The sequence below is a fragment of the Centruroides sculpturatus genome, unplaced genomic scaffold (genome assembly GCF_000671375.1).
Source record: "Centruroides sculpturatus isolate CEXI.00-Female unplaced genomic scaffold, Cexi_2.0 scaffold331, whole genome shotgun sequence".
In the NCBI taxonomy this organism is placed as follows: domain Eukaryota; kingdom Metazoa; phylum Arthropoda; class Arachnida; order Scorpiones; family Buthidae; genus Centruroides; species Centruroides sculpturatus.
This window is the reverse complement of record NW_019384523.1, coordinates 344,169-369,479: the sequence shown is the minus strand read 5'-3', so window position 1 is coordinate 369,479 and position 25,311 is coordinate 344,169. Positions and strand designations below refer to the sequence as shown.

General features: G+C 31.2%; 4 protein-coding genes and 1 long non-coding RNA gene across 6 annotated transcripts; 1 reads left to right on the top strand and 4 right to left on the bottom strand.

Moving 5' to 3' along the window:
* Window positions 1-1,182: 1,182 nt before the first annotated feature.
* LOC111622803 (Down syndrome cell adhesion molecule-like protein Dscam2) lies at window positions 1,183-2,787 on the bottom strand. The gene is made up of 3 exons (XM_023365221.1): window positions 2,186-2,787; window positions 1,817-2,101; window positions 1,183-1,376 (listed from the first exon to the last, which is right to left on the bottom strand). Exons 1-3 carry the CDS (start codon window positions 2,253-2,255, stop codon window positions 1,306-1,308), a joined length of 426 nt encoding a protein of 141 aa, XP_023220989.1. The 5' UTR covers window positions 2,256-2,787; the 3' UTR covers window positions 1,183-1,305.
* A 365-nt stretch (window positions 2,788-3,152) lies between these two features.
* LOC111622791 (neuronal growth regulator 1-like) lies at window positions 3,153-3,587 on the bottom strand. The gene is made up of 2 exons (XM_023365211.1): window positions 3,533-3,587; window positions 3,153-3,442 (listed from the first exon to the last, which is right to left on the bottom strand). The coding sequence occupies exons 1-2, from the start codon at window positions 3,585-3,587 to the stop codon at window positions 3,153-3,155; spliced, it is 345 nt and encodes a 114-aa protein (XP_023220979.1).
* LOC111622801 (leucine-rich repeats and immunoglobulin-like domains protein 3) lies at window positions 3,394-8,475 on the bottom strand. Of its 2 annotated transcripts, XM_023365218.1 has the most exons (7): window positions 8,351-8,475; window positions 8,113-8,225; window positions 7,756-8,043; window positions 5,257-5,538; window positions 3,772-3,888; window positions 3,533-3,632; window positions 3,428-3,442 (listed from the first exon to the last, which is right to left on the bottom strand). In XM_023365218.1, exons 2-5 carry the CDS (start codon window positions 8,177-8,179, stop codon window positions 3,788-3,790), a joined length of 738 nt encoding a protein of 245 aa, XP_023220986.1. In that variant the 5' UTR covers window positions 8,180-8,225; window positions 8,351-8,475; the 3' UTR covers window positions 3,428-3,442; window positions 3,533-3,632; window positions 3,772-3,787. The 2 variants fall into 2 exon arrangements, with proteins under 2 accessions (XP_023220985.1, XP_023220986.1); XM_023365217.1 differs by having other exon boundaries at window positions 3,394-3,442; window positions 3,533-3,888.
* Window positions 8,476-10,222: 1,747 nt separating this feature from the next.
* Window positions 10,223-10,719, bottom strand: LOC111622804 (Down syndrome cell adhesion molecule-like protein Dscam2). Its single transcript, XM_023365222.1, has 2 exons — window positions 10,652-10,719; window positions 10,223-10,582 (listed from the first exon to the last, which is right to left on the bottom strand). Exons 1-2 carry the CDS (start codon window positions 10,716-10,718, stop codon window positions 10,281-10,283), a joined length of 369 nt encoding a protein of 122 aa, XP_023220990.1. The 5' UTR covers window position 10,719; the 3' UTR covers window positions 10,223-10,280.
* Window positions 10,720-18,546: 7,827 nt separating this feature from the next.
* Window positions 18,547-20,338, top strand: LOC111622784. Its single transcript, XR_002756335.1, has 4 exons — window positions 18,547-18,685; window positions 18,896-19,810; window positions 19,883-20,249; window positions 20,325-20,338. It is a non-coding gene; the product is annotated as an uncharacterized LOC111622784 (long non-coding RNA).
* Window positions 20,339-25,311: the final 4,973 nt, after the last annotated feature.

The window sequence follows — 25,311 nt, the reverse complement described above, 5'->3', positions numbered from 1 at the left end:
TATTTATAAATTTATCAATGTCAATGCCATCTTTTTTCCAATTGAATTGTAAAGGTGATTCACCAGCGACAACTGAGCACATTATTTGTTCTCTTTGCCCTTCTTGAATGGTTGTTGAAAAATAAAATGGTTTAATTTGTGGTGCAGTAACACCTAAAGGGCAGAGCAAGAATTTATTAAATAGGCATAAAAAGTGTTATGACATAATTAACTAAAAAATTTAAATTAAATTTTATATAAAGTAAAATTGATACCTTTGCCAATATGTAACTTCATTAATACAAAAACTAGGTTCTCTCTGGCCTTCTTCAACCGATGATGTAAAATAAAATGGCTTAATTTTCGGTATAACTACCGCTGAAGAATATTTTAAATTTTAATAAATAGGAGGATAAAATAATTTCTAAAATAAAATACTTACACCTCTACTAACCATTAACTATAAAAACAAAAGTATAAATTATTATAGTTAACTTGTCGAATTTTTTCATAGCGACATCTGTAGTCGAATTTTGAACTTCAGAATCAAAATTATCTACAAGGAAATGTTTATAANCTCTTAAAAACCGCGATAAATTTATTAGAAAAATTTTCGGCGAAATGCCATCCGTACACAATATAGCGATTAAAATATCGCGCTATTTTAACAAAATAAAAACTTATATTTTAAATATATAATTTTATTGTTATGTTAAAATCCATACCTTTCATAACCAAAGAAGCAGTGTAACTGTCAGAACCTAAAGAATTTTTGACAATACAAGTATAATTTCCTATATGTTCTGATTTCACGGAAGGTATAAGCAAAGTCGAATAGGAGTCAGCGGACAATTCAATTTTGATACTTGAAATTTTAGAAATATCGATACCATCTTTCATCCAATGATAAGATAAAGGTGGATCACCATCTACTACCGAACACATTACATGTTGCTTTTGTCCTTCTTGAATATTTGATAAAAAATAAAATGGCATAATTTTTGGAGCATTTTGTCCTATAATTAATATATTATTTGTTAATCATATCTGAAAGTTTAAAACATTAAAATGATAAATCAAATTTATAACCAACAACTTACCATTTACAGTGCTATATCCAATGAAAAGAATCGTGAAGTAAAATATATAAAAAAATTGACACATTATCTTGGTATCATCCATACGATCTTTCCTAAATTTTTTTAGTATTTAGTATGATTGAAAAGAACACATCTTAAAGCGATATTTCCATGTTATTATTGAATACTAGTCACTCAATAAAACTATACAGAAATAAACACAATTTTAACATGTAACAATACAAGATCATCCACTTGCAAACTGTAAAGGCTTTCGGGATATAAAACACTGCAGCACCACATTGGTATATTTTAGAACTAAATGTTTTAATATTAAATAATAAAAGCAAACCATTAAAACTAAACCTTAAAATATTTGTCACTTTCAACGATAAAAATAAATTTATCATATAAAGAATTATGAAAATGATGTTTCCATATTCTTAGAACTATTTAATTACAATTGTAATATCGGTATTTTTAAAATATTTTGCATTTTAAATAATAATATAATTTACTAATCGAAAATTGAATATTTAAAAAAATTTTAATGTTCATTATTAAAGATACATCTATAAAATTTTATTCTATTATCTGGTTGTTTAAAACACCTCTTTTATTTCATATTTTTAAATTACCTTGTTTGGTATCATTCGCAAAAGTGTTTTCAATTAAAAGTGATTGCAAAGTATACTTCAAATAAGCGTAAAAAATTGTGAAATAACACAAAATATTCTAATTTATCAAATGATGTTTACCTTTCATAATCAAAGAAGCTGTATAGGAATCGGATCCTGCTGCATTCTTCACAATGCAAGTGTAATTTCCAATATCTTTCGACTGAACCGAAGGTATAATTAATATTGAATAAAGGTCATCGTATTTGATTAATGTTTCTCTAGAAACATCGCTACCATCTTTTTTCCAAATAAAATGTAACGGTGGATCACCAGCTTCGATGGAACACGTGATTTGCTGTCTTTTCCCTTCTTGTATAGATGTTGAAAAATAAAATGGTTTTATTTCAGGAGAAACTACTTCGCCTAGAAAATATTATGTGATAAGTCACTTTCACTAAAAATAAAATCATCCTAATCTCGATTCTTTTATAATAATGCAGAACTTACTATTTACAATCTGAAAAAATAACCACGAAACATTTAAAAGCAGATAAATGAATGTGCCGAAAACGTACATTTTCGAAGACGCCCTCTGGTTTTTCTAACGGAAACAAGTCAAGAATAACTATTAACAATAAGCAGAACAGAACATGCAATTCACAATTACAAAATCACTAAACATTCTTATGTAATTAAAGTTTATACATCTTTCTGAATATCATATTCACATAAATGATTGTAGGTATGAAACATAGCCTACCTGAAATTCCTCCACTACTCGCTTACCCGTTTAATTTTATGTAGTGTAATGTTTTTGGATCATATCAAAGCTGTTACGCCACTAGTGGTTTATTTTGGAACTAATTCTAATTTAATTCGAAATTTTTAAAAGATATCTTAAGTGAAAATGAACACAATAGCTGAAAAATAATTTCATACAACTTTAAATAAATATGAAATTATTTTCACTAATAAATATATATGCAAATGCTTTACTTTGGATGAAATTGTACTATTATTCATTATTTCACTTTTTTATAAATTGTGATAAATTCTGAAAATTCGAATCTGCATGCATATGCTTTTACAGTATGGCATAATTATCATCAATGTTTATTATTTATTGAGAAATATTTCTGCTTTTATGTAGCAATATAATATCCATATATTCAATGTGCTATGAAATAACCACTCTTAATTAATATATATACGAAGCGATAACAATTGTAAAAACTACTATTAATAAATAAAAATTAACAAAATTTTTAAAATATGAAGCTGGATAGATAAGATGCAAAACAATCACTTTTTCATTAGTAAAATTCTGTAATTCCAATATAAAATCTCATCAGTAAATTCAGTGAATTAAGAAATAATGGATTTATATAAATAACCATAAAATTTATTAAACTCATAAAAACTATCGTAATGTCTATCGTAAACATAGAGCTGCTTATATTTCTAATAAAATAATTTATATACCTTTCATTTTAAGTGCAGCAGTATAACTATCGGTTCCTATAGCATTGTTTGCAAGACATGTATAATTTCCAATATCCTCCGTTCGAACAGAAGGAATAATTAATAACGAATATAAATCATCAGTTTTAATTTCTATATACTTAGAAAGTTCTTTTCCATCTTTTCTCCATGTAAAAACAAAAGGTGGATCTCCCGCAACTATAGAACATATTATCTGTTGCCTGTGTCCTTCTTGAACAGTTGACAAAAATTGAAAAGGCATGATTTTTGGAATACTATTACCTAAAAGTCATAAAACATAAACATTCACTTACTTTTTAAGCAAATTAAATTATGTAGAAATATAACTATTAAAAAGAAGTATCTATTTACCTTTCACTATTTTCAAATTCCAAATGTGAAGAAAACAGACCACTAAATTTATCATCCGTAAAAACATTTCGGTGGCGACCTCTCGAAACTCATTCGAGAACTATTGGAGTATTGTAAAGCATTCAGTACAAAGAATAATGGACATTGTAATGATATAAAATAAGAATCTGCATACTTCACATAGGATTTCAAAAGATCTATTTATAATTACTTGAAGTTATGTGTTTAGAAATCCTTACCAAAATGGACGAATTATCAAGAATACAAATCAAAATATGTGATGGTTTTAAAATCTTCCAACAGCAAAGACTTTCGGGTATAGCTAACAGGAACGCCACTAGCGACTGCTATATAAACTGACATTAAGAAAATATTTTTATTTCCGAACAGAATATAGTGAGAAATATTCATAATTTGATTTCCAAAACATTACCTTAAATAAAATTCAAGAATCCATATGTTAAATAAATACAAATTTTAAAAATAACTTTTACACAAAAGATCAGATAACTTTGGTATTTGTATAGCGCAAAATGTAACGCACAATTTGAAACTTTAAATGTGTTTATTATTATAAATGGATAAATCCATTATCTATAGCTGGTAATAATTATAGACTTTTTCTTTAATAACTGTCTGGAAAAATATTGTAAAAATATTTTTAAAATCGATGCTTTCGAATAAATAGAAAATTCACAAAATGTACTGTAATATCTGTATAATTATCGAAATGTATCGGGTTTATTGAAGGAATTATTACGGAATAAAATTCATTATTTACTTTTACATGAAATTAGTCATTATTCAAAAAGTTTTATCATCTTTCTTCCTCTTGAATATATTAACATAGAACAATGACATAAATTAATCTTAAAATGTAAACTCTAAATGTAGAATTTGAACGAACTAAAATTTAAATATGTTACTAGTCTATGTATTAGAAATTTATGTATTGTTTACAATAACAAAATGCTAATCAATAAACAAGCAATATATTCCATATAAACAGAAATTACGAAAATTTCACGTAAACTTAATTATTATAAAAAGTTTATTTCAGACATTGTGTTATTTCTTGCGTTTGTGTTGTATTCAATTTTTTAGTATAAAATTATAAAATTAATCCAATTTAAACATATTACAAGGATTTATTGATAAAACATCACCAAATTTGAAACTCTTATCCAAAGAAAACGATACAAAGTTATTGATGTCAAATCTTAATATTTTACTTACGAGGAGAATCTTTCTCTGCTGAATCAAAATTGTGATATTACTGATTTATTGTAGAAATATAGAATATATTTACTATAATTATTNCGTATATGTATATGTGTATGTATATATATATATATATATATATCAATTTACGAAATACGATCGCGTTCCATGGCACATTTAATAATCACTTTATGAAATTTTGTTGTTATTTCACACTTAACCTATACAAAATATACAAGATATCTGTATTTCAGCTTTATTTTCGATTGAATATTAGCGGAGTTTTCAATATTAGAGGATTTTGTGAACAAAATCTATATTTTAATTAAATCATCTAGTATTGTTATTTTATATTTCGGTTTCATATTCATTCTGAAATGTGGATTACAGTTTAAATGCATATTTATTTAAAATGATTAATTATATGCAACAGTGATCGAGTTTATTAAATCGTTTTCATATTATCTTTACGTAGTCAACAGATTAACTCTTAAAATTCTCACCTTTCATATATAATGCAGCTGTGTACTGATCAATTCCTGCTTCATTCTGAACGATACAGGAATAATTTCCTATATCTTCTGAACGCACAAATGGGATAATTAGAACGGAATATAACTCATCCATTTTTATTTTTATCGATTTTGAAATTTCTGCACCATCTTTCTTCCAAGTAAATGTGAAAGGTGGATCACCAGCAACAACAGAACACATTACTTGTTGTCTTTCTCCTTCTTGCACTGTACTCATAAAATGAAAAGGTTTAATTTTCGGAATTGTTGAACCTGTAGATACACGTATAAATACGTTAATATAGACATAAACTTATGTAATATTTAAATAAATCAAATTATTCATTATAAAAATAATGTTTATATCTTACCTTCGGCAAAACTCCAAAAAATGATCAACGATAAAAAATTAATCATTCTAATAATCATCTTCGTTGGTTCCTTTCACAAAGGCAAATGCATAGTCATAATAGAAAATAAACTCTGAACATATAAAATAACGTTATACATTTCCATTTACAACAATAAAAGTCTGCATGTAAATCTTATCTTGTTTATACGGCAATATCTAAACTCTTGCCTAAAATATGCTGTAAATTGTTTGTAGTATTTCAAAATGCAGTTTTAATTCTTTAACAATGAAAGCTTTATTACTGGAACGCCACTAGCGACCATTTTCGAAATTATATGAAATAAATATTGGGATTTATATCACTTCATATAAATTTAGATAAAATCACTTTTAGGACTTCGTTTAATATATGATGAAACAAGCATTTTCATAAACGAGAAAAAGAAAAAGAAAAAAGTAATAATTACAAGTACAGTTGCCCCTTGATAATCCGACAGGTATGGGACCAAAGGTGTGTCAGATTACCAAAAGTGTCCGGATTACCGAAAATAATTACATATTTCGCATTGTTTTGCTAGCAGTAACTTACAATATTCTCTACTCCAACTGTTCGAACAGAACTGCTCACATAAAACACACGAAATGTGTGTCATCGTGTAAAAATTGGATGGGGAGATTCACATCGCGACATGCTTCTGTGCAAGCAGACACGTAACGGGGACGGGTACCTTGACGGGAGGTGCGTCGGACTACTGAGCATGTCGGATTAAAAAACGTCGGACTATAGAGGGACAACTATATAACATTTTAAGTTAATATTTTCGCTAACCTCTATCTTATTTTGCGGTTTGTCGATTGAATAGTCACCGTAATGGATCCGAGTTAGATAGGCTTGAGCTTAATTCGATAAAGTGCCCGTCGAGAGGCCTTTCTATGATAAACTGGCCCGTATTTAAGTTTAAGTACGTGAGTAAAACCCGGAAAATTCCACGTGGGAGTTTGTCAACCGAGAACTGGGACCAACTACCAGTAGTTCGAGGTTTTATCCATTCGACCACTGATGGACACCCAGAGTTCGAGAGAAATCCTAATTCGTGTATTTCTTAAATTATATAATTTGATAAATTAAGAACTTATCGTACAAAAAGATATTTTACAAGATGGACAAATTAAGTTGAACTTATTTCGTTCATCTTGTAAAATATGTTTCTGTATGATAATTCCTTAATTTATTAAATTATATAATTTAAATCATACAATAATTAAAGGACAAGAAGTTAAAATAAAATCAATCGAATTCTTGTGATATTGTTATTTGCATAATTTGATCGGAACTTTTTCCCTTATCTCACCATTACTAACTGATCTTATTCATACAGCGTACAATATTGCAAAATTCAAATGGATTATATAAACCAAAGTGTTGTTCTTTATAGATCAAAACAAATATTCAACACACTATGAATTACATGAAATTATTAATGCATTAGGAAATATATCATTACAATAACTCATACATTGAAAACCTCATTAAAAATTCGATTTAACAAAGAAGTAAAAAAGATATTTTTTCCTTTGTAAAATGTAATCTTAGAAGATTCCATAATAGCAAACCTTTTCTCTATAAACCTATTCATTTGTATCATTTAAATGATATTAATTAATAATATAAAACCATACTCAATATATATTAATAATTAAACAATATAGTCGAATTCTTGTCGGATTTTATTATAGCCCGATAAGAATCCGGATGTATCGTTTGATTATTATACAATTTATAATATATTACATGAACCATACTATATTCTTTCGTCGTTGTCATATTCTAATGCGAATATCATTGATGACCATTGATTCAATGACATGAATAATAAAATATATTTGTTAGAATAAATTTTAATTATTAATCACGTTAAACTGATTGAAATGAATATATATTCATTTACTGATTTACAGTTTACTGATTGAAATGAATATATATTCATTTCAATCAGTTTAATATGATTAATAATTAAAATAAGTTTGCACATAAAAATTTTCAATAAATTGAATATAGTTTATCTTTCTTTGTATAAAAAATACTTCGTATATTTTATAAATAATATTTTAAAATATGGCAAACTATTTTTGATTACCTTTCATAACCAAGGATGCCGTATAGGTATCGGTACCAAAAGCGTTTTTTAAAATACAGGTGTAATTTCCAACGTTCTCTGCTTTTATCGACACAATAACCAAGACTGAAAATAATTCATTCGATACTAGAGTAATGTCATGAAAATTTTCAAAAGCAACTCCATCTTTTTTCCACATAAAAGTTAATGGAAGATCGCCAGTTATAGCAGAACATATTACTTGTTCCCTTTGTCCTTCGTGTACAGATTTCGAAAAGTAAAACGGCTTAATTTTTGGCGCAACTGCAGCTAAAATAAAGATAAAAAATATTTAAAATAAATTTTAAAAATATTTTTTTTTCTTTTTATTATACTTACAGTCAATACTGTAAAATTTCCACAATATAATTAAATTTAAAAAAATCGAGTAATCGCAAAAGAACATTCCGAAGAGGACCTCTGGTGATAACTTTTCAAAATACTTGAACGTTCTTCAAAAAAAGAAAGAATACATTCTGATGTTTATAAATATCTATTCAAATCAAGTTTTTAAATCGAAATTTCAATGAAAGATCATTTATAAACATATTTTACTATTCAAAAACAGAAGATTTACCTGAAAACTTCCAGCTATGAAAGACAACTGCAGAAGAATACATACAATACTACCTTCGTCTTCTACCAAGTAATACATTGAATTTAAAATCAAAACTGCAGCGCCGAAAGTGTATACTTCAAGAACTAAAATCTTAATATTAAAACATTTTTTTATCTTAAACATTTTAGCCAATGAAATTCTTAGGTATAGAGAGATTTCAAGAGTTTATATTGTACACTTAAAAGTGTTGTATTGTACATTAATTTATTTCTATACTTATATTCGTATCTAAATAATAAAAACAACATATAATTAATTCCGTTTTAACAGACGTTAACATCTCGAAAAACAAAGATGGCGGTCATGTTATATCATAGAGGATTCTAGACCTTAAAATATGCAATAAATACACAAAATTAAACATAGTTTTCACTGGATTCAAAAAATACACTTTTAAAATGTTAAAGCTTTTACTTTTAATAATGTTAATTATAAACACACGCACATCAAACTGAAATAAAAATGATACATAAAAAAACAAGAACTAAAGTGTATGCAAAGTTTGATTAAAATGTAACTTTCTGATGTTTTTAATAGGCGTTTTAAGTAAAGAATTCTTCTTACTTATTATTTAAGAAAGTAATTGTATTACAGTATGTGTATTGTATTTTTTAATTAATAAACGTATATAGTCGGTCTCTTTTTTAAATGGAGATTTTTAGTATTTTATCTTCAAGTCGTCAACTATCAGCTCCTGAATAAAATTAAAAAATAATTTTTAAAAACAGACTGTAACTGGTATAGTCTTCATTGTTTAATAAAAACTCTTGTTTTTATGAGTGAATACATTTTAAAACCATTCTAAAACTCTTCTAGTTTTTAAAAACTTGGAAAACTCAAATAGGTGCTCGATATTGTAACTATGTGATTTTTCTTCCCTCTTACTCTCTTTCCACCCTGTAGACACTAAGAAAACTTTTTGTATATCAATCATTGGTTCGGCTAAGCCAAACTGGGAAAGAGCGGGTTGCGAGGGACGGTCCCGACATATCCGAACTACCGAAAAATTTCTGGAGTTTTTTGACCAGTCTGGTTACGATATCAGATCAGATGAAACGCGATTCACTGACAAAAGCATCATTGTAAATAGCTTACTTTCCTAGTTCTAAGTTAACCTCGATTCATGATTTATATACGTGCCATTTTCTATTCTTTGTATGGAAAAATCTGAATGTCTATTACCGCTTGTTCCTGATAAGAACAATGCTCATGACTGAATCCTGAACTGTGAAGATTTTATCATTTTTTCTACGGCCTTAAATAAATTAAAGAATATAGGCCTGTAGTACAGTACTTGAGTTGATATACAGCGGCAAAAAGTCGATATTGGTTGCAGTATTCATTTTCAAAAATTCTTTTGTATTGGTATTTAGTAACATTAAGTTGTTAACAAATACAAATGCAAAAGAATTTTCCATATAATATTTAAATTTCATTATAAATAATTTTTATTAATTCATTAATTAATTTAATTATTAAGGCTGATGTCAAACGAGCATGATTTCATGTCCATCGTTTTTGACCAGTCTTTTTTAAACCAGTGTTTTTTTTCTCACAACACACTTACACCTATAATTAAATTTTNTCATATTCTAATGCGAATATCATTGATGACCATTGATTCAATGACATGAATAATAAAATATATTTGTTAGAATAAATTTTAATTATTAATCACGTTAAACTGATTGAAATGAATATATATTCATTTACTGATTTACAGTTTACTGATTGAAATGAATATATATTCATTTCAATCAGTTTAATATGATTAATAATTAAAATAAGTTTGCACATAAAAATTTTCAATAAATTGAATATAGTTTATCTTTCTTTGTATAAAAAATACTTCGTATATTTTATAAATAATATTTTAAAATATGGCAAACTATTTTTGATTACCTTTCATAACCAAGGATGCCGTATAGGTATCGGTACCAAAAGCGTTTTTTAAAATACAGGTGTAATTTCCAACGTTCTCTGCTTTTATCGACACAATAACCAAGACTGAAAATAATTCATTCGATACTAGAGTAATGTCATGAAAATTTTCAAAAGCAACTCCATCTTTTTTCCACATAAAAGTTAATGGAAGATCGCCAGTTATAGCAGAACATATTACTTGTTCCCTTTGTCCTTCGTGTATAGATTTTGAGAAGTAAAACGGCTTAATTTTTGGCGCAACTGCAGCTAAAATAAAGATAAAAAATATTTAAAATAAATTTTAAAAATATTTTTTTTTCTTTTTATTATACTTACAGTCAATACTGTAAAATTTCCACAATATAATTAAATTTAAAAAAATCGAGTAATCGCAAAAGAACATTCCGAAGCTTGTAAAATATGTTTCTGTATGATAATTCCTTAATTTATTAAATTATATAATTTAAATCATACAATAATTAAAGGACAAGAAGTTAAAATAAAATCAATCGAATTCTTGTGATATTGTTATTTGCATAATTTGTGATCGGAACTTTTTCCCTTATCTCACCATTACTAACTGATCTTATTCATACAGCGTACAATATTGCAAAATTCAAATGGATTATATAAACCAAAGTGTTGTTCTTTATAGATCAAAACAAATATTCAACACACTATGAATTACATGAAATTATTAATGCATTAGGAAATATATCATTACAATAACTCATACATTGAAAACCTCATTAAAAATTCGATTTAACAAAGAAGTAAAAAAGATATTTTTTCCTTTGTAAAATGTAATCTTAGAAGATTCCATAATAGCAAACCTTTTCTCTATAAACCTATTCATTTGTATCATTTAAATGATATTAATTANCAATGAAAGATCATTTATAAACATATTTTACTATTCAAAAACAGAAGATTTACCTGAAAACTTCCAGCTATGAAAGACAACTGCAGAAGAATACATACAATACTACCTTCGTCTTCTACCAAGTAATACATTGAATTTAAAATCAAAACTGCAGCGCCGAAAGTGTATACTTCAAGAACTAAAATCTTAATATTAAAACATTTTTTTATCTTAAACATTTTAGCCAATGAAATTCTTAGGTATAGAGAGATTTCAAGAGTTTATATTGTACACTTAAAAGTGTTGTATTGTACATTAATTTATTTCTATACTTATATTCGTATCTAAATAATAAAAACAACATATAATTAATTCCGTTTTAACAGACGTTAACATCCCGAAAAACAAAGATGGCGGTCATGTTATATCATAGAGGATTCTAGACCTTAAAATATGCAATAAATACACAAAATTAAACATAGTTTTCACTGGATTCAAAAAATACACTTTTAAAATGTTAAAGCTTTTACTTTTAATAATGTTAATTATAAACACACGCACATCAAACTGAAATAAAAATGATACATAAAAAAACAAGAACTAAAGTGTATGCAAAGTTTGATTAAAATGTAACTTTCTGATGTTTTTAATAGGCGTTTTAAGTAAAGAATTCTTCTTACTTATTATTTAAGAAAGTAATTGTATTACAGTATGTGTATTGTATTTTTTAATTAATAAACGTATATAGTCGGTCTCTTTTTTAAATGGAGATTTTTAGTATTTTATCTTCAAGTCGTCAACTATCAGCTCCTGAATAAAATTAAAAAATAATTTTTAAAAACAGACTGTAACTGGTATAGTCTTCATTGTTTAATAAAAACTCTTGTTTTTATGAGTGAATACATTTTAAAACCATTCTAAAACTCTTCTAGTTTTTAAAAACTTGGAAAACTCAAATAGGTGCTCGATATTGTAACTATGTGATTTTTCTTCCCTCTTACTCTCTTTCCACCCTGTAGACACTAAGAAAACTTTTTGTATATCAATCATTGGTTCGGCTAAGCCAAACTGGGAAAGAGCGGGTTGCGAGGGACGGTCCCGACATATCCGAACTACCGAAAAATTTCTGGAGTTTTTTGACCAGTCTGGTTACGATATCAGATCAGATGAAACGCGATTCACTGACAAAAGCATCATTGTAAATAGCTTACTTTCCTAGTTCTAAGTTAACCTCGATTCATGATTTATATACGTGCCATTTTCTATTCTTTGTATGGAAAAATCTGAATGTCTATTACCGCTTGTTCCTGATAAGAACAATGCTCATGACTGAATCCTGAACTGTGAAGATTTTATCATTTTTTCTACGGCCTTAAATAAATTAAAGAATATAGGCCTGTAGTACAGTACTTGAGTTGATATACAGCGGCAAAAAGTCGATATTGGTTGCAGTATTCATTTTCAAAAATTCTTTTGTATTGGTATTTAGTAACATTAAGTTGTTAACAAATACAAATGCAAAAGAATTTTCCATATAATATTTAAATTTCATTATAAATAATTTTTATTAATTCATTAATTAATTTAATTATTAAGGCTGATGTCAAACGAGCATGATTTCATGTCCATCGTTTTTGACCAGTCTTTTTTAAACCAGTGTTTTTTTTCTCACAACACACTTACACCTATAATTAAATTTTCGCGGCACACTTAAGTTAATTAATGACACGCAGAGAAAAAGTCACGTGATTTAAAGTTGTGTTTGTAAATATTCTATCGCCATATTTGCCACTTAACCTAATTCCTTTTGTACATTTTTGTGAATTAAATAAAACCGTATTGTTGTTCCTTAAAATAGCAGCAGGTTATAACAATAGTTATTTAAAACAATCTTTTGGAAATTAAAATTTATACAATTGTGAAAGCCGAATTTATTGGAATAAATTGTTAAATATTTTTTTTCTCGTAAGAGGAACAGTTTAGAGAAATAAACAACGATCCAACATATAAAAAGAACATAAAACTTTTTTCCCACGAACTTAATCCCGTGTTGAGGATGATACATCGAATGTGTCACCCGGAATCTACGAAAAGACAAAAGAAAACCTCTATTGGTCAGTGGTGAAAAAACAGTCCTAATAAGGCAGTGGGAAAAACCCAACGATACCCCCTTTATAAAAGGGGGGGTCGATGCGTAAGAGTCAGTCTCCGGAGTTTGGTGTGAACTGTGGATTTACGTGCACGGATTAGCCGCTACTATTCTAATCGCCGCCGTTCGAAAGAACTTTGCGTCATATCGAACCCAAGTATCAACGTTCGGAAGAACTTTGTGTCATATCAGACCCAACTTTCAACGTTCGAAAGAACTTGGTGCCACATAGAGACTCGAAGACTAACGACTATTCGACAACTTAAAGCAAGGTATTTATCCTCACGCGAAACACATGTGAGCTCTCTCTCTCTCTCTCTCTCTCTCATGAATACGTGTAATCGGGAAGAAAATAGATATGTTAACTGAATCGATTGTATTTAGCTTAAAAAGAATAATAAACGGGCATTATGTATAGATTATGTAGAGTGTAATTCCTCTGATTCTCTCTTTACGCCTTCATCCCGGAACTAAAAGTCCACAACGCGACCGTTCGCGTAACCAAAAGTAACGGCCAATAAAATTTTTCTGTGTCTGTTACAAGACACAGTGGTGTCATCCTGACAGGGCGCCAAAGAGGTGCCGATTCTGCGGTCACACAATCATAAATATGAAAATGATAAATTTAGAATTTGTGAAAAAATGCCTCGATTACGAAAATTATTTATCACCTGTAAATATTTATTTAACAAATATTTGAACAATATTGAAAATTTTTAAATGACTTGCGTAACTATTCGTTATCTAACGAACAAAATTTAGCAAAGGACATACAGTATTTATTTACTAGGACGGTTTCGCCCTCCTTGAACACCTAAGTCGGCTCTCGCTTTGCACACTTATTTCCGATACAAACTATTCAAACAAAGCTTTCAATAAATTTAAACCTAAATCTGTCTAATTCCGAGTAATGATTTTGTAAAGTAAACTAAGTCCGGATCCGTTTCAAAATGCACCTCCACACTTAAATTAATTGGAAAATAAACAATATTTATTCAAATCACATAAATTGGGATTCCGGACGGCCACGTGAACTTTGACCGCTGGCCAGATGGCCGAGCGGTCAAAGTAGTAGTGAGAGCCTACCGCTCTGGGAGACCCGGAATCGAATCCCCACTCGCTTCTCTCTACCTAGCCAGCCCGTCCTGGCGAGGCGCAAACCCACGGCCGAACACCCACAGCCGATTGCAGAGTCAGAGTTTACGTTGAACGACGTTTATCAACAGAACGGCCTATAGACGTTGGCTGGCTGAACCGCGGTTTAAAATGCGTTGCAAAGACGACGATCGTCTATTTCTGAACGCCCTCTAAACGAACATCGGCAAAACATTGGCTCTTACTTTTTTCTCTATTACACCCCTGTTTTAGGAGTCATTCGGCCAATCGGGTTATTTGTTTGTGACGTCAGAAATGGTCGCCAGCTATATTCGGAAAGCTTCCAGAAATAAAATCTTAAGGCCGTGAAAACCATTGTTCAGCAATTAATGACAATCCTTTTCCATTTCGATATTTAATTTCGTCGCCAATACGGTTTAAAATACGAACAAATCCATATTTAGAAAATTTATACCGAATTCGAAGTTCGTCTTCGGAATAGATTTTTAAGAAATTATTTCGACATCTTATTACTGTCTCCCTTCGTAACTATCGAAATGAATAATTTTAAATATTTTATTATTAATATTACATTTTTTATATCTATAAACAGATTTCTGTAATAATTAAAATTGTCTCCTTTGTTTAACAGTACAATGACTCCAAAATGCGTTAACGTTTTATAACCGACACGATACTCGAATTGTAAATAAATGCATCTGATTTAAATTAATTGAAGTTTTAAGTCTTCACCCATTTGAATATCGAAATTGGAACATTTAAAACAATTTAAAGTATTTAATTTTGTTAATATTGCTCCAAGCAATTAATTAATGAATAATTTTGTCGATTCGTACCGTTTACAACATTTATCAAAGGAACGATATCTGTTTTTATCTAAACTTTTCCACGAACAAAGCTACCACTCGAATTGAAAAGCCCTCTAAACCTACTGTCGCGTGAGTCTTGAAAATAGGTCAAACAACATGTTTCTAATCGCTGTGTACATTGTGGCAGGCGACAAACGCCGTCTGGGCAATGAAATTTTTCTGAACAGCGGTCTACCCGATCTGTAAACCGCCGTCAGTCTCTAACGTAGCGGCCGGATGGCCGAGCGGTCAAGGTGGCAGCCTACCGCTCTGGGGGACCCGGGTTCGAATCCGAACGGGTCGAAAAATCCCCAATAATTTTTCGGGGGTTGGTATGTCGGGCCCCGTCCCTCACCACCCGGCAGCCCCATTGTGGGCATGGCCGAACCCGTAATGGGCTTGCAAAATGAGGCCCTCTTAGTGCCCACAGGGCAGAAAGAGTTAAAAAAAAAAGTTTCTAAACGTTGTCTCTGCAATCGGCTGCCAGTGTTTAGGGAACGGAACCGTTCGCCACTGGAGAGTCATAAGAGTTGTCAATCCTTTGAATTTTTCAAATATTTTAATTATAATTTTATTATTATTGAATGTATATTTTAATTGCAGCATATAATATTTAAAAATTTTAAATTATTTAATGTATATAAAAAATTTACTTTTGCAACTTTATAAAGTTAACACCGTGATGATGAGATAATTTTATCAAATAAAACTTTGCATATCTCATAAAAGTTACGACTCATCTGTCAGATAAACGTTCATTTCTATTTTGATTGACCCAATCTTATTTGTAAACATATTGCAAATATTAACTTAAGTTCGTTTGTTAAACATAATTTTTACAATGCATTGGAAAAAGTAAATCACATGACCGTTCTTCAAATTTGGATGTTAAAACGGTGATACTGCAGACATTATCCAAGATACAGCATTGACCGTCACAGCATTGCCATCAACCCAAGTTTCGGTAGAGTGTTTATTTTCCGCTATTAAAATTATTAAATCTTATTTAAGAGCTTCCATTAATACTGACTTAATAGTAGCGATTCTTTTTAAGAAGTAATTCAGTTTATAACAGAGATAGAATATAATAAATTAATCAACGAAAAAAAATAGTTCGTCTTAATATACTTTTGTTAGTCCACAATGATGGATGTAGTGCACAATCTGTACACATCTTAATGGTGTATTTTCTACATATCAGTCTCCTGCACTTACTGGCATGTTTTCTTTGTTTATTTTTGACAGGAAAATGTCTTTTCTTGCTATTATTAACTCCTTTTTACCTCTCAGAAGGATTTTAACTTCGATATTCTGCTTCATAACACGACAAAGATAAAAATTTAGTTTTCATCGTAAAAATTTTCACAAACAAACGATAACTACTAGCAATGCCGGACTGCAATTCTTAATTATATTTTGAATTAAATGCCCCTGTACATCACACTTTTCCGTTAACTGACGTTTTGAATTGAAAAAAACGAGACTTTCGGTTTGAATCGGAAGATCATATATAGTTAATTGGGGCCTCCTGTCTCTAAAGTTTCCACATCTGGTCTCGGATTTCATATAATTCCGTTCTCGAGGTTAAGACATGCAGACGGACGACAATGACAAAATTTGGAAATAAATGTAGCATTCCTCCCAAAGCAAAATTGTCGCGTTGTAAATCAGGAAATAAAATATCATAACATGAGAGGTACGCGCGAAAGTTTCAAAGTTGGATCAACACTTGCAGACGTGTCAAATCGATTAAGCGATCACATTAAGAATTTAGGGGAGAGATCCTTTAAAAAGTCAGAAATTCAAGGAGAAAGAATGGCCGTTTCCCCCTAGTTCAGTATGTTTATCCTCTGTGTCGAGACTTAATTTTCGTTCGGCCGTATTATAAAGGTTTTTCGGTATTTTTAATATTAACTTTATCCAGTTTGATGTTAATAGGCGAAACCCGAAACCCCGACGGCGACCGAGAAATCCTAAGAATTTGATTTATTTCATGCCATGATCGAAAATGGACGAAAAAGATATTTATTCGAACGAATTTCGGAAATGGTCAAGCCTCGAGACGTAGAATTTTGAAAAGATCGTCTTTTACCTCTCCACGGTCGACATTCTGCACCATGTAAATGCAGANTGATAGAATATAATAAATTAATCAACGAAAAAAAATAGTTCGTCTTAATATACTTTTGTTAGTCACAATGATGGATGTAGTGCACAATCTGTACACATCTTAATGGTGTATTTTCTACATATCAGTCTCCTGCACTTACTGGCATGTTTTCTTTGTTTATTTTTGACAGGAAAATGTCTTTTCTTGCTATTATTAACTCCTTTTTACCTCTCAGAAGGATTTTAACTTCGATATTCTGCTTCATAACACGACAAAGATAAAAATTTAGTTTTCATCGTAAAAATTTTCACAAACAAACGATAACTACTAGCAATGCCGGACTGCAATTCTTAATTATATTTTGAATTAAATGCCCCTGTACATCACACTTTTCCGTTAACTGACGTTTTGAATTGAAAAAAACGAGACTTTCGGTTTGAATCGGAAGATCATATATAGTTAATTGGGGCCTCCTTAAAGTTTCTACATCTGGTCTCGGATTTCATATAATTCCGTTCTCGAGGTTAAGACAATGACAAAATTTAGAAATAAATGTAGCAAAATTGTCGCGTTGTAAGTCAGGAAATAAAATATCATGGCACGAGAGGTACGAGCGAAAGTTTCAAAGTTGGATCAACACTTGCGGACGTGTCAAATTGATTAAGCGATGACATTAAGAACTTAGGGGAGAGATCGTTTAAAAAGTCAGAAATTCAAGGAGAAAGAATGGTCGTTTCCCCCTAGCTCAGTCTGTTTATCCTCTGTGTCCGACTTAATTTTCGTTCGGCCGTATTATAAAGGTTTTTCGCTATTTTTAATATTAATGTTGCATTAATAGGCGAAACCCGCGGCGACCGAGGAATCCTAAGAATTTCATTTATTTCATGCCATGGTCGAAAATGGACGAAAAACATTTATTCCAACGAATTTCGGAGATGGTCAAGCCTGGAGACGTAGAATTTAAAAAGATCCACGGTCGACATTCTGCACCATGTAAATGCAGAAGATGATTTATTTATTTAATTCATTAAATTATTAATATAATTTAAAAAAGAAAAATAATTATAAATTAATTAATTAAAAAAAAATAAAAAAATTGATTTTTTACGAAATTCGAACATTGTTGACGCGTTTTTTAACGTTTGTTCGAAATACGTCACGCATGACGAATCGCAGTTCGATTGTGTTTCTTGTTGCTTTCGGACGTGCTTTTGTTCTGCTCTTGGATTGCGTTGCTTTTTTTGCGGTTTGTGGACTTTTGCGGAGAGGATTCAAGATTTTTTAGGTAAGTCTTAGTCCATATTGACCCTAGACGTAAGAATTGATTTAATATTACTTGGAGAATCGGTCCCAGAAGACATCTCGGCACATCGTTCGATAGTCGGATTCGAATCTTTTAGATTTAAAAAGGCGGTTTGCTTTTACTCGGAAGAATTTAAGCATTAATTTAAGCTTTTGTTTTCACTGGACTAATTGCAAATTTTCTTTTTTACAGGATGAAGACGTTGGTGCGTTGTTGGAGGCGGTTCCGGCGGAGGCAGGCGGTGGCGCCGGAGGGAGAGGGTTCCTCGGACGACGCGGAACGAGTCTGTCGTTCCGTGCCGTTCGAGGAGCGACAGGCAGCGGGTGAAGAAGGCCTTCGCCAAGTGCGCGTGGCGTGGCATCCTCCCGGAGTCGGGATGATGCGACGCTACACCCTGGGTCCAGTGCGCTTGGCCGAGGTCTTCGGGGGTCATCCGGCCACAGACCTTGCTGTGGAGGATGTCGAAAGTGACAGCTCGTCCGAGCTGACACTTTCTGTTTGGTCGCGTTCTGCCCGTTCGTCCGCGACGGCGACGCCACCGCCTGGCCGAAGTCTGGACGGGGAGGAGTCGGAGGAGAGAGCCCCCGAAGTCGAGGGACCGTGCTGTCCGTGGTTTAGTTGCTGCGGACGGCTGCGGTTGCCTTGGCCTAGGCGGTGATCTTCTTCGATTTCCTCTTCTTCACCCGGATGCGACTTTCTTACCGGATTCGACACTTTTTACCCGGACATGACACTTTTTAACGGACGTGACCTTTCTTACCCGGACGTGACCCACGGACTTGACACGTTTCTTCACCGGACGCGACATTCGGCCGACCTTTCTTCCCAAACAGCTGTTATGAGGATTGAGCTTCCGGTTAGGGTTGGTTAGGTTAGCCTAGGCTAGCCTAACGAACCCTTCGCTCTTCTCATAACACTGTTCGGGAAGAAAGGCTGTCTGATTAAGGTAATAATCTTGACCTTAGGTAATAAATGAATAAACTTCTCGTTTTCTCACTGCCTTTGTGTTTTGTAGGAACATTTGGGAGGGAGAAGAATCTCCCTCCCCAACTTTACCACGAAGAGGACCAAGTGACCATTTATCGTACAAGTGAATATTTTCCGATGGTAAGAACTCTTTCGTTTCATTTCTTAACACATCTTATTCTCGTATCGTAATTTACTGTTTTCTGTTTATAGACATGCCGAAGATGTTCTTCGATCACACACATACACACACACGCACGGACATAACACCACTGTACACGAAGATATACACCGTTTAACCTTTACTCGAATTCTCGCACTCACGCACTTACACGTCAAGCGCCTCGTTCTGTGTAATTCGACACAATGAAACAACCCGAACACACGCTTCCCACAAATCCAACCCCTGGGTCCTCGTCCCGGGAAGTGGAAACGCCAATTTTAAAGATTAAAAGACTTTAAATTGGCGGCCGAAGGGGCTCTGGTAATCACACATCTTGCATCGATTAAATGGAATTTCAGACATTAGCATCAATAATCGTTTGGTGATGAATTGGGAAGGAGAGGAATCCTGTACCAAGTATTAAACATTGTTTTTCCCACTATGTTTTGTTTTTGTGGCTTTTTTTTAAATCGTGGTCTCAAACTTTTTCAGGCAAATTGCAAGGAATAATTTGTTGTATATGATTTTTTTTTTTTTTTTTGAAATACGAAAATAAATTTTTACTTCATATTTGTTTATGGTTATTTTAATACTTAAACAACAACATATTTACAGGATATCAATTAATTTTAATGGGAAGTTTGAAAACCAGACGGTTTCAAACTTTTTTCCAGGATTGCATATATAAAAGCATTTTAACTTGAATTTAACAAAAAGTTTACAAGTTTAGCATGCATAAATCATTTAAAAAACGCGGAGAAACGAGAACGTATACAGCGAAGTTCACCAGAATTGTGCACTAAGTGATAGCTGCGAGGAAGAGGTAGTCAACCTTCTACCGTGTTAACCCTCTGAACACACCTGAAATTTCCCTAAAATTAACAGAGTTTTCCCTTAATAGCGTTGCTCCACATATCAAAAAAAGTATCAGTATTTCGACAATCCAGAGAAAAACAGATTTTCACGTTAGGACGTAGGCGCTAGGGCACAGCTGTGGTTTTCTGTGTTAGCACTATTTGTTAGGACTGGTGTTTTAGGACTAAGACAGTTTGAGTTAAAGCCACAGTTTAGCAAAAGCATCGTGTGATAACAATTGTATATTTATGTAATAAACGGTCATATCTGTATTATGTATATCCAGCAGGTTTATGCCTTTTAAGTGTCATGGCGGAAGCGCGTTCAATTCGCTTCAAAGATGGCGGCCCGGTTCGGGGTCTGGTAGTCATATGTCGTTGGGAATAACCGTACAGAATGGCAAAATACGACTTTTAAATTTAGGAATAATTTTGTCTGACGAAGATATTCAACTCTAGGCTTTTATTTTATTTTTAAATTAGATACTTATTTTTATCACGGGAAAGTTTTACGGATAACAAAATTAAAGTTAAAATAAAAATATTTGTTTAACAAGTCCTCCCTGGTCGGAGTCGGGGTCGGTAGATTTTTACACGACTCCACAGCCCTGATTTTTATACTATAGATTTGAAGGCGGGTAGATTGATAGGTAAGGCAACGGAACATTTCGGATATCCATTTCTGTCAAAAAAAAAAGTGCCTCCAGGGGACCTGCTATGGGAAACTGACTCCCATTCAGATGTCAGACACGTGAAAAAAAAACACGGAAAATTTCATACGGCTAGCCTGTTGATCAGGCACGAACTTCCAGTGTTCAGTAGTTCTAACTATTCGGTTATTGGTGGGTCATAGAAGAAAAAACAAATTAAATGATGAGAAATCTGAAAATCTGGGAATTATAGGAGTCGTACAAAGGTATCAACCGATAGCGTAAGATGTAGAATATTCAATAGCAAAAAGAATTCAAATCAAATTTTTGTTTTTTTTTTTCATCGATAGGTTGAGTCAAGTTTTATTTCCCATCTCATATTTAATACTGACAGATTCCGTTAGGTGAAGTTCATAATAACTCAGCACAATTTTAAATTGACCCAGATATATAATCATTGAACTTTTATTGACATTATATTACATGTACGTGTGTAAATTGTATGGGAAATTCACTCAGTAGCTTAAATAAAATTTAATTTTTGGGAGCCCAGTTGAACGGATAAAAAAATTTTTAAAGCGAATTCAATAAAATTCCTACTTTATGTGACCGCTAATTCACGAGTAATAGAAAAAACGACATAACATACATTAAAAAAAATGAATTTTAATTAAGAAAAAATTTTTGAAAAATTTACTAGTGTTGTTTTCCCTTTACTTTTGAGGGTTCCAGGGTTCTTGGTCCCTCTCTGAAATTACTCAACACTGAGACTTGAAACGCAATTGTATCGTAATCGATCGGAAGATTAAACAATTTGTAGTATATATTATGTGATTAATGTAGTAGCCTCACATAATTATTCTAGAACAATAATTTATTTTTGTAAAAGTATTTCATTTTTTATGTATAAAAATATAGAAATTTTTTATTATACAAATAATTTATCATTAAGAATAATTCTATTGTTATGAATTACAAATTTTTCTATTATAATTTTTACCGAAAAATCGTCTTGTTCAAAGCTTTAGTTTTTTAAATAAAATACTTGGAAAAGTGATGCTTTGGTATCAAATCGTTTCGCTAGATGACGCAGTGAGGCAACGAAAGCGAAAGCATTTTGGTACTAAAGATCTCAAAATGTTAAAGACTAAATAAAAACATTTATATAAAATAAAATCCTCTCGAAAATGTGAAGAAAACAAAGTACTTAATTAAATATTGACTACGTTCATTTATCAATAATAGAAACTCTTATCTCACACGGAGTTTAGTGAATTTATCTTCTCTTTCACGCCTCGAAATAACTGAAATTTTTATCAATGCTAATGAATTTTGTCAGTTATAGTGATCGTTTATTTGATGTACTCTTTCTTCCTATTTCCGAGTTTCACTATGCTGATAATTTCGTAAAGAGAGCAATTTGTATTTATTGTTGTTATTATTTTGTTTCAAATTGAATTGTGTTGTTTACTTCAAAAATATTTTTCTTCTTTGTTGTATCTGAAAAATGTTTGTTGCAAATTGTTAATTCGTATTATAATTTTTTCGTTTTTCTGTAAAATAAAATTTTTATTGTATTGTATTGTAACTACTAAAAAAATTTTGAAACAGCAATACCAAAATAAATGTAGTGTTTTGTCGAAAACACTACATTTATTTTACATAGGAACCATTCTCAGGTTTGCTTCAGGCGCCAAAATAGCGGCCCTGTTTAATGTAATAGACAGAACAAACTTTCTAGAAAATAAATATTAGCTTAACGAAGCTAATATTTATCTTCATTTTAGCTGACATGCATCGTGACATTCTATTAGCTTCTATAAATATTAACTGATTCGAAGACTTTCCGGAAGAACTTTCAATGGAAAATTGGCCTTGTTTGGGTTTATAAACTTGAAGAAAACACGAAAAGCTCCATATGGCCAGCCCATTGGTTACGCGCAAACTGGTATTCAATGTTTAGTGATAAACGTAGTATTTATTTCAATATGAAATTTTTAACTTGTCTACTACAGTTAATATTTGCCCACTAGTGGCCGAGTGGATAAACCCGGCCACTAGTAAGCAATTATTAACTGTAGTAGACAAAATCTCCACAAAATCTGTTTTTTTTTTTTTTAAATATTGATATAAACACTATCAAGGTAAAAGTAAAATTAAGCAGTATATTGTAGATAAGTTATATTTATTTGTACAGTACCTATTCAATTTCGTCTCAGTCTATTGTAGTATAAAAATTAATGAATACGTTATGAAAAAATAAATTGTTTTTTAACTTCACCCTTTTAAAAATTTGCGCACGGGCCTGAAGACTATTACACTTAACTCCATAGGTCTGCAATTTTTAATCATATTTTTAATTTATTTAATTTAAAATATGTGCTCTCCACCTCAAATTAGTAGTCTTTTCCTCCATATATCATACGGTTTTTTAATAATAGCGTCCTGCCAGTCATCTAACACTTTTCAACAAAAAATTTTGAATTGAAATAACATAACTTCCTATCTATATCGGGAGTACGTATATAGTTAATCGGGGCTTACTGCCCCTATGGTTTCCACATCTGGTCTCGACTTTTATCTATCTAACTCCGTTCACTAAATTAAGGAATGACAGACAGACGGACGGATGACAGTGAATTTATAGGTCTACAATCTTATCAAATTGCAGCCCAATAAAAAGTATAAGAAATATCTAGTCGGTAGAATCGGTACCGACTTTCATCGAATTTAATTGTTCCCATCAAAATTTACAATGTGTTTAAAACTATGATTTTACAACTTAGAGATTTCTCTTGTAAAACATAATTCATATCGAATTTTCAATATTATAAAAATGCTCATGAATGAAAAGTAAAGGGCGACTAGAATGCCAAGTGTTAGAGTAGCAACTCACCGCTGTGGGAGACTCGGAATCGAATCCGGACGATCGATAAAACCCTAGGAATTTTTCGGAGGGTAGTTCCCCAGATATGTCAGGTCCATCCTTCGCTACCAGGCCGCCCAATTGTGGCCCTGGCCGAACCCATAATGAACTTGGTAAAAAGATACTCTTAGTGCTCAAAGGGCAGAGTTTTAAAAATTTATTCTAATATATTAGATATTAATTATATATTTAAAATCAAACAATTCGAATAAATCGAATATTAAATTTAATAAAATATCTTACGAATAAAATATAATTTCTATCCACTGGTCTGTCTACTAGGATAAATAGGACATTTTCACTAATTTAATTTGATTTTGCTTATTTGCGTCACTTATAAACTGATGTAGTAGTCCCGTCACGAAAGAAAATAGATTATTGAAGTAGAAAATATAAACTCCTTACTATTTGTAAAAAAAATATTACTCTAAAACATACTTATTGACAACATTTATACACCAAGAAGGAGGTGTTGGAATTGAATGAAACTTTATTAGTACAGTAGAGCGTCGTTTATCCGAAAGCCGGTTATCCGAAAGCATTCTAGTCAGCAAATTTAAATTTTCGCTAGTGCTGTGGCGCTGCAATCTTTGGCTATGTCTTGGGCTAATCTAATATTTTTTTTATTTGTGTATGTGTTTTAGCTGGCAGCACTGGTACTTTTGTGTGGTGTTTTTCTGAGGACTGTGTGTCATGCTGAATCGAACGTTTACTATATTAACTTCTAAAGTATAATTTTTTTGTTTTCATATTTTTCAATTTGATACTATATTAACTTCTAAAGTATAATTTTTTTGTTTTTATATTTTTCAATATATTTATTTTGTTTGTAAAAAATAAAGAAATAATTTTTAACGATACAATAGCCACGATTATTATTTTAAAAAGTTTACGTTAGGCTTAACATCGACGAAAATTCAAGTCGAAACGACACGCAACAGAAAAAAATTTCAACATGAAATAGGTTATTATATTTTTTCGTACATAGTCGGTTATCCGAAAATAAGTTATCCGAACAACCCCAGTCCCCAATTGATTCGGATAAACGA

Coding starts and splice junctions, on each gene's coding strand:
- LOC111622804 (XM_023365222.1), bottom strand. CDS start 10,718: ATGTTCTTTTGCGATTACTCGATTTTTTTAAATTTAATTATATTGTGG. Junction 10,583..10,651: donor GAAATTTTACAGTATTGACT/GTAAGTATAATA, acceptor TCTTTATTTTAG/CTGCAGTTGCGCCAAAAATT.
- LOC111622803 (XM_023365221.1), bottom strand. CDS start 2,255: ATGTACGTTTTCGGCACATTCATTTATCTGCTTTTAAATGTTTCGTGG. Junction 2,102..2,185: donor ATTTTTTCAGATTGTAAATA/GTAAGTTCTGCA, acceptor AATATTTTCTAG/GCGAAGTAGTTTCTCCTGAA. Junction 1,377..1,816: donor AGCTTCTTTGATTATGAAAG/GTAAACATCATT, acceptor TAAAACATTTAG/TTCTAAAATATACCAATGTG.
- LOC111622801 (XM_023365217.1), bottom strand. CDS start 8,179: ATGTTCTTTTGCGATTACTCGATTTTTTTAAATTTAATTATATTGTGG. Junction 8,044..8,112: donor GAAATTTTACAGTATTGACT/GTAAGTATAATA, acceptor TCTTTATTTTAG/CTGCAGTTGCGCCAAAAATT. Junction 5,539..7,755: donor GGCATCCTTGGTTATGAAAG/GTAATCAAAAAT, acceptor GTGTATCTACAG/GTTCAACAATTCCGAAAATT.
- LOC111622791 (XM_023365211.1), bottom strand. CDS start 3,587: ATGATAAATTTAGTGGTCTGTTTTCTTCACATTTGGAATTTGAAAATA. Junction 3,443..3,532: donor GAATTTGAAAATAGTGAAAG/GTAAATAGATAC, acceptor TATGACTTTTAG/GTAATAGTATTCCAAAAATC.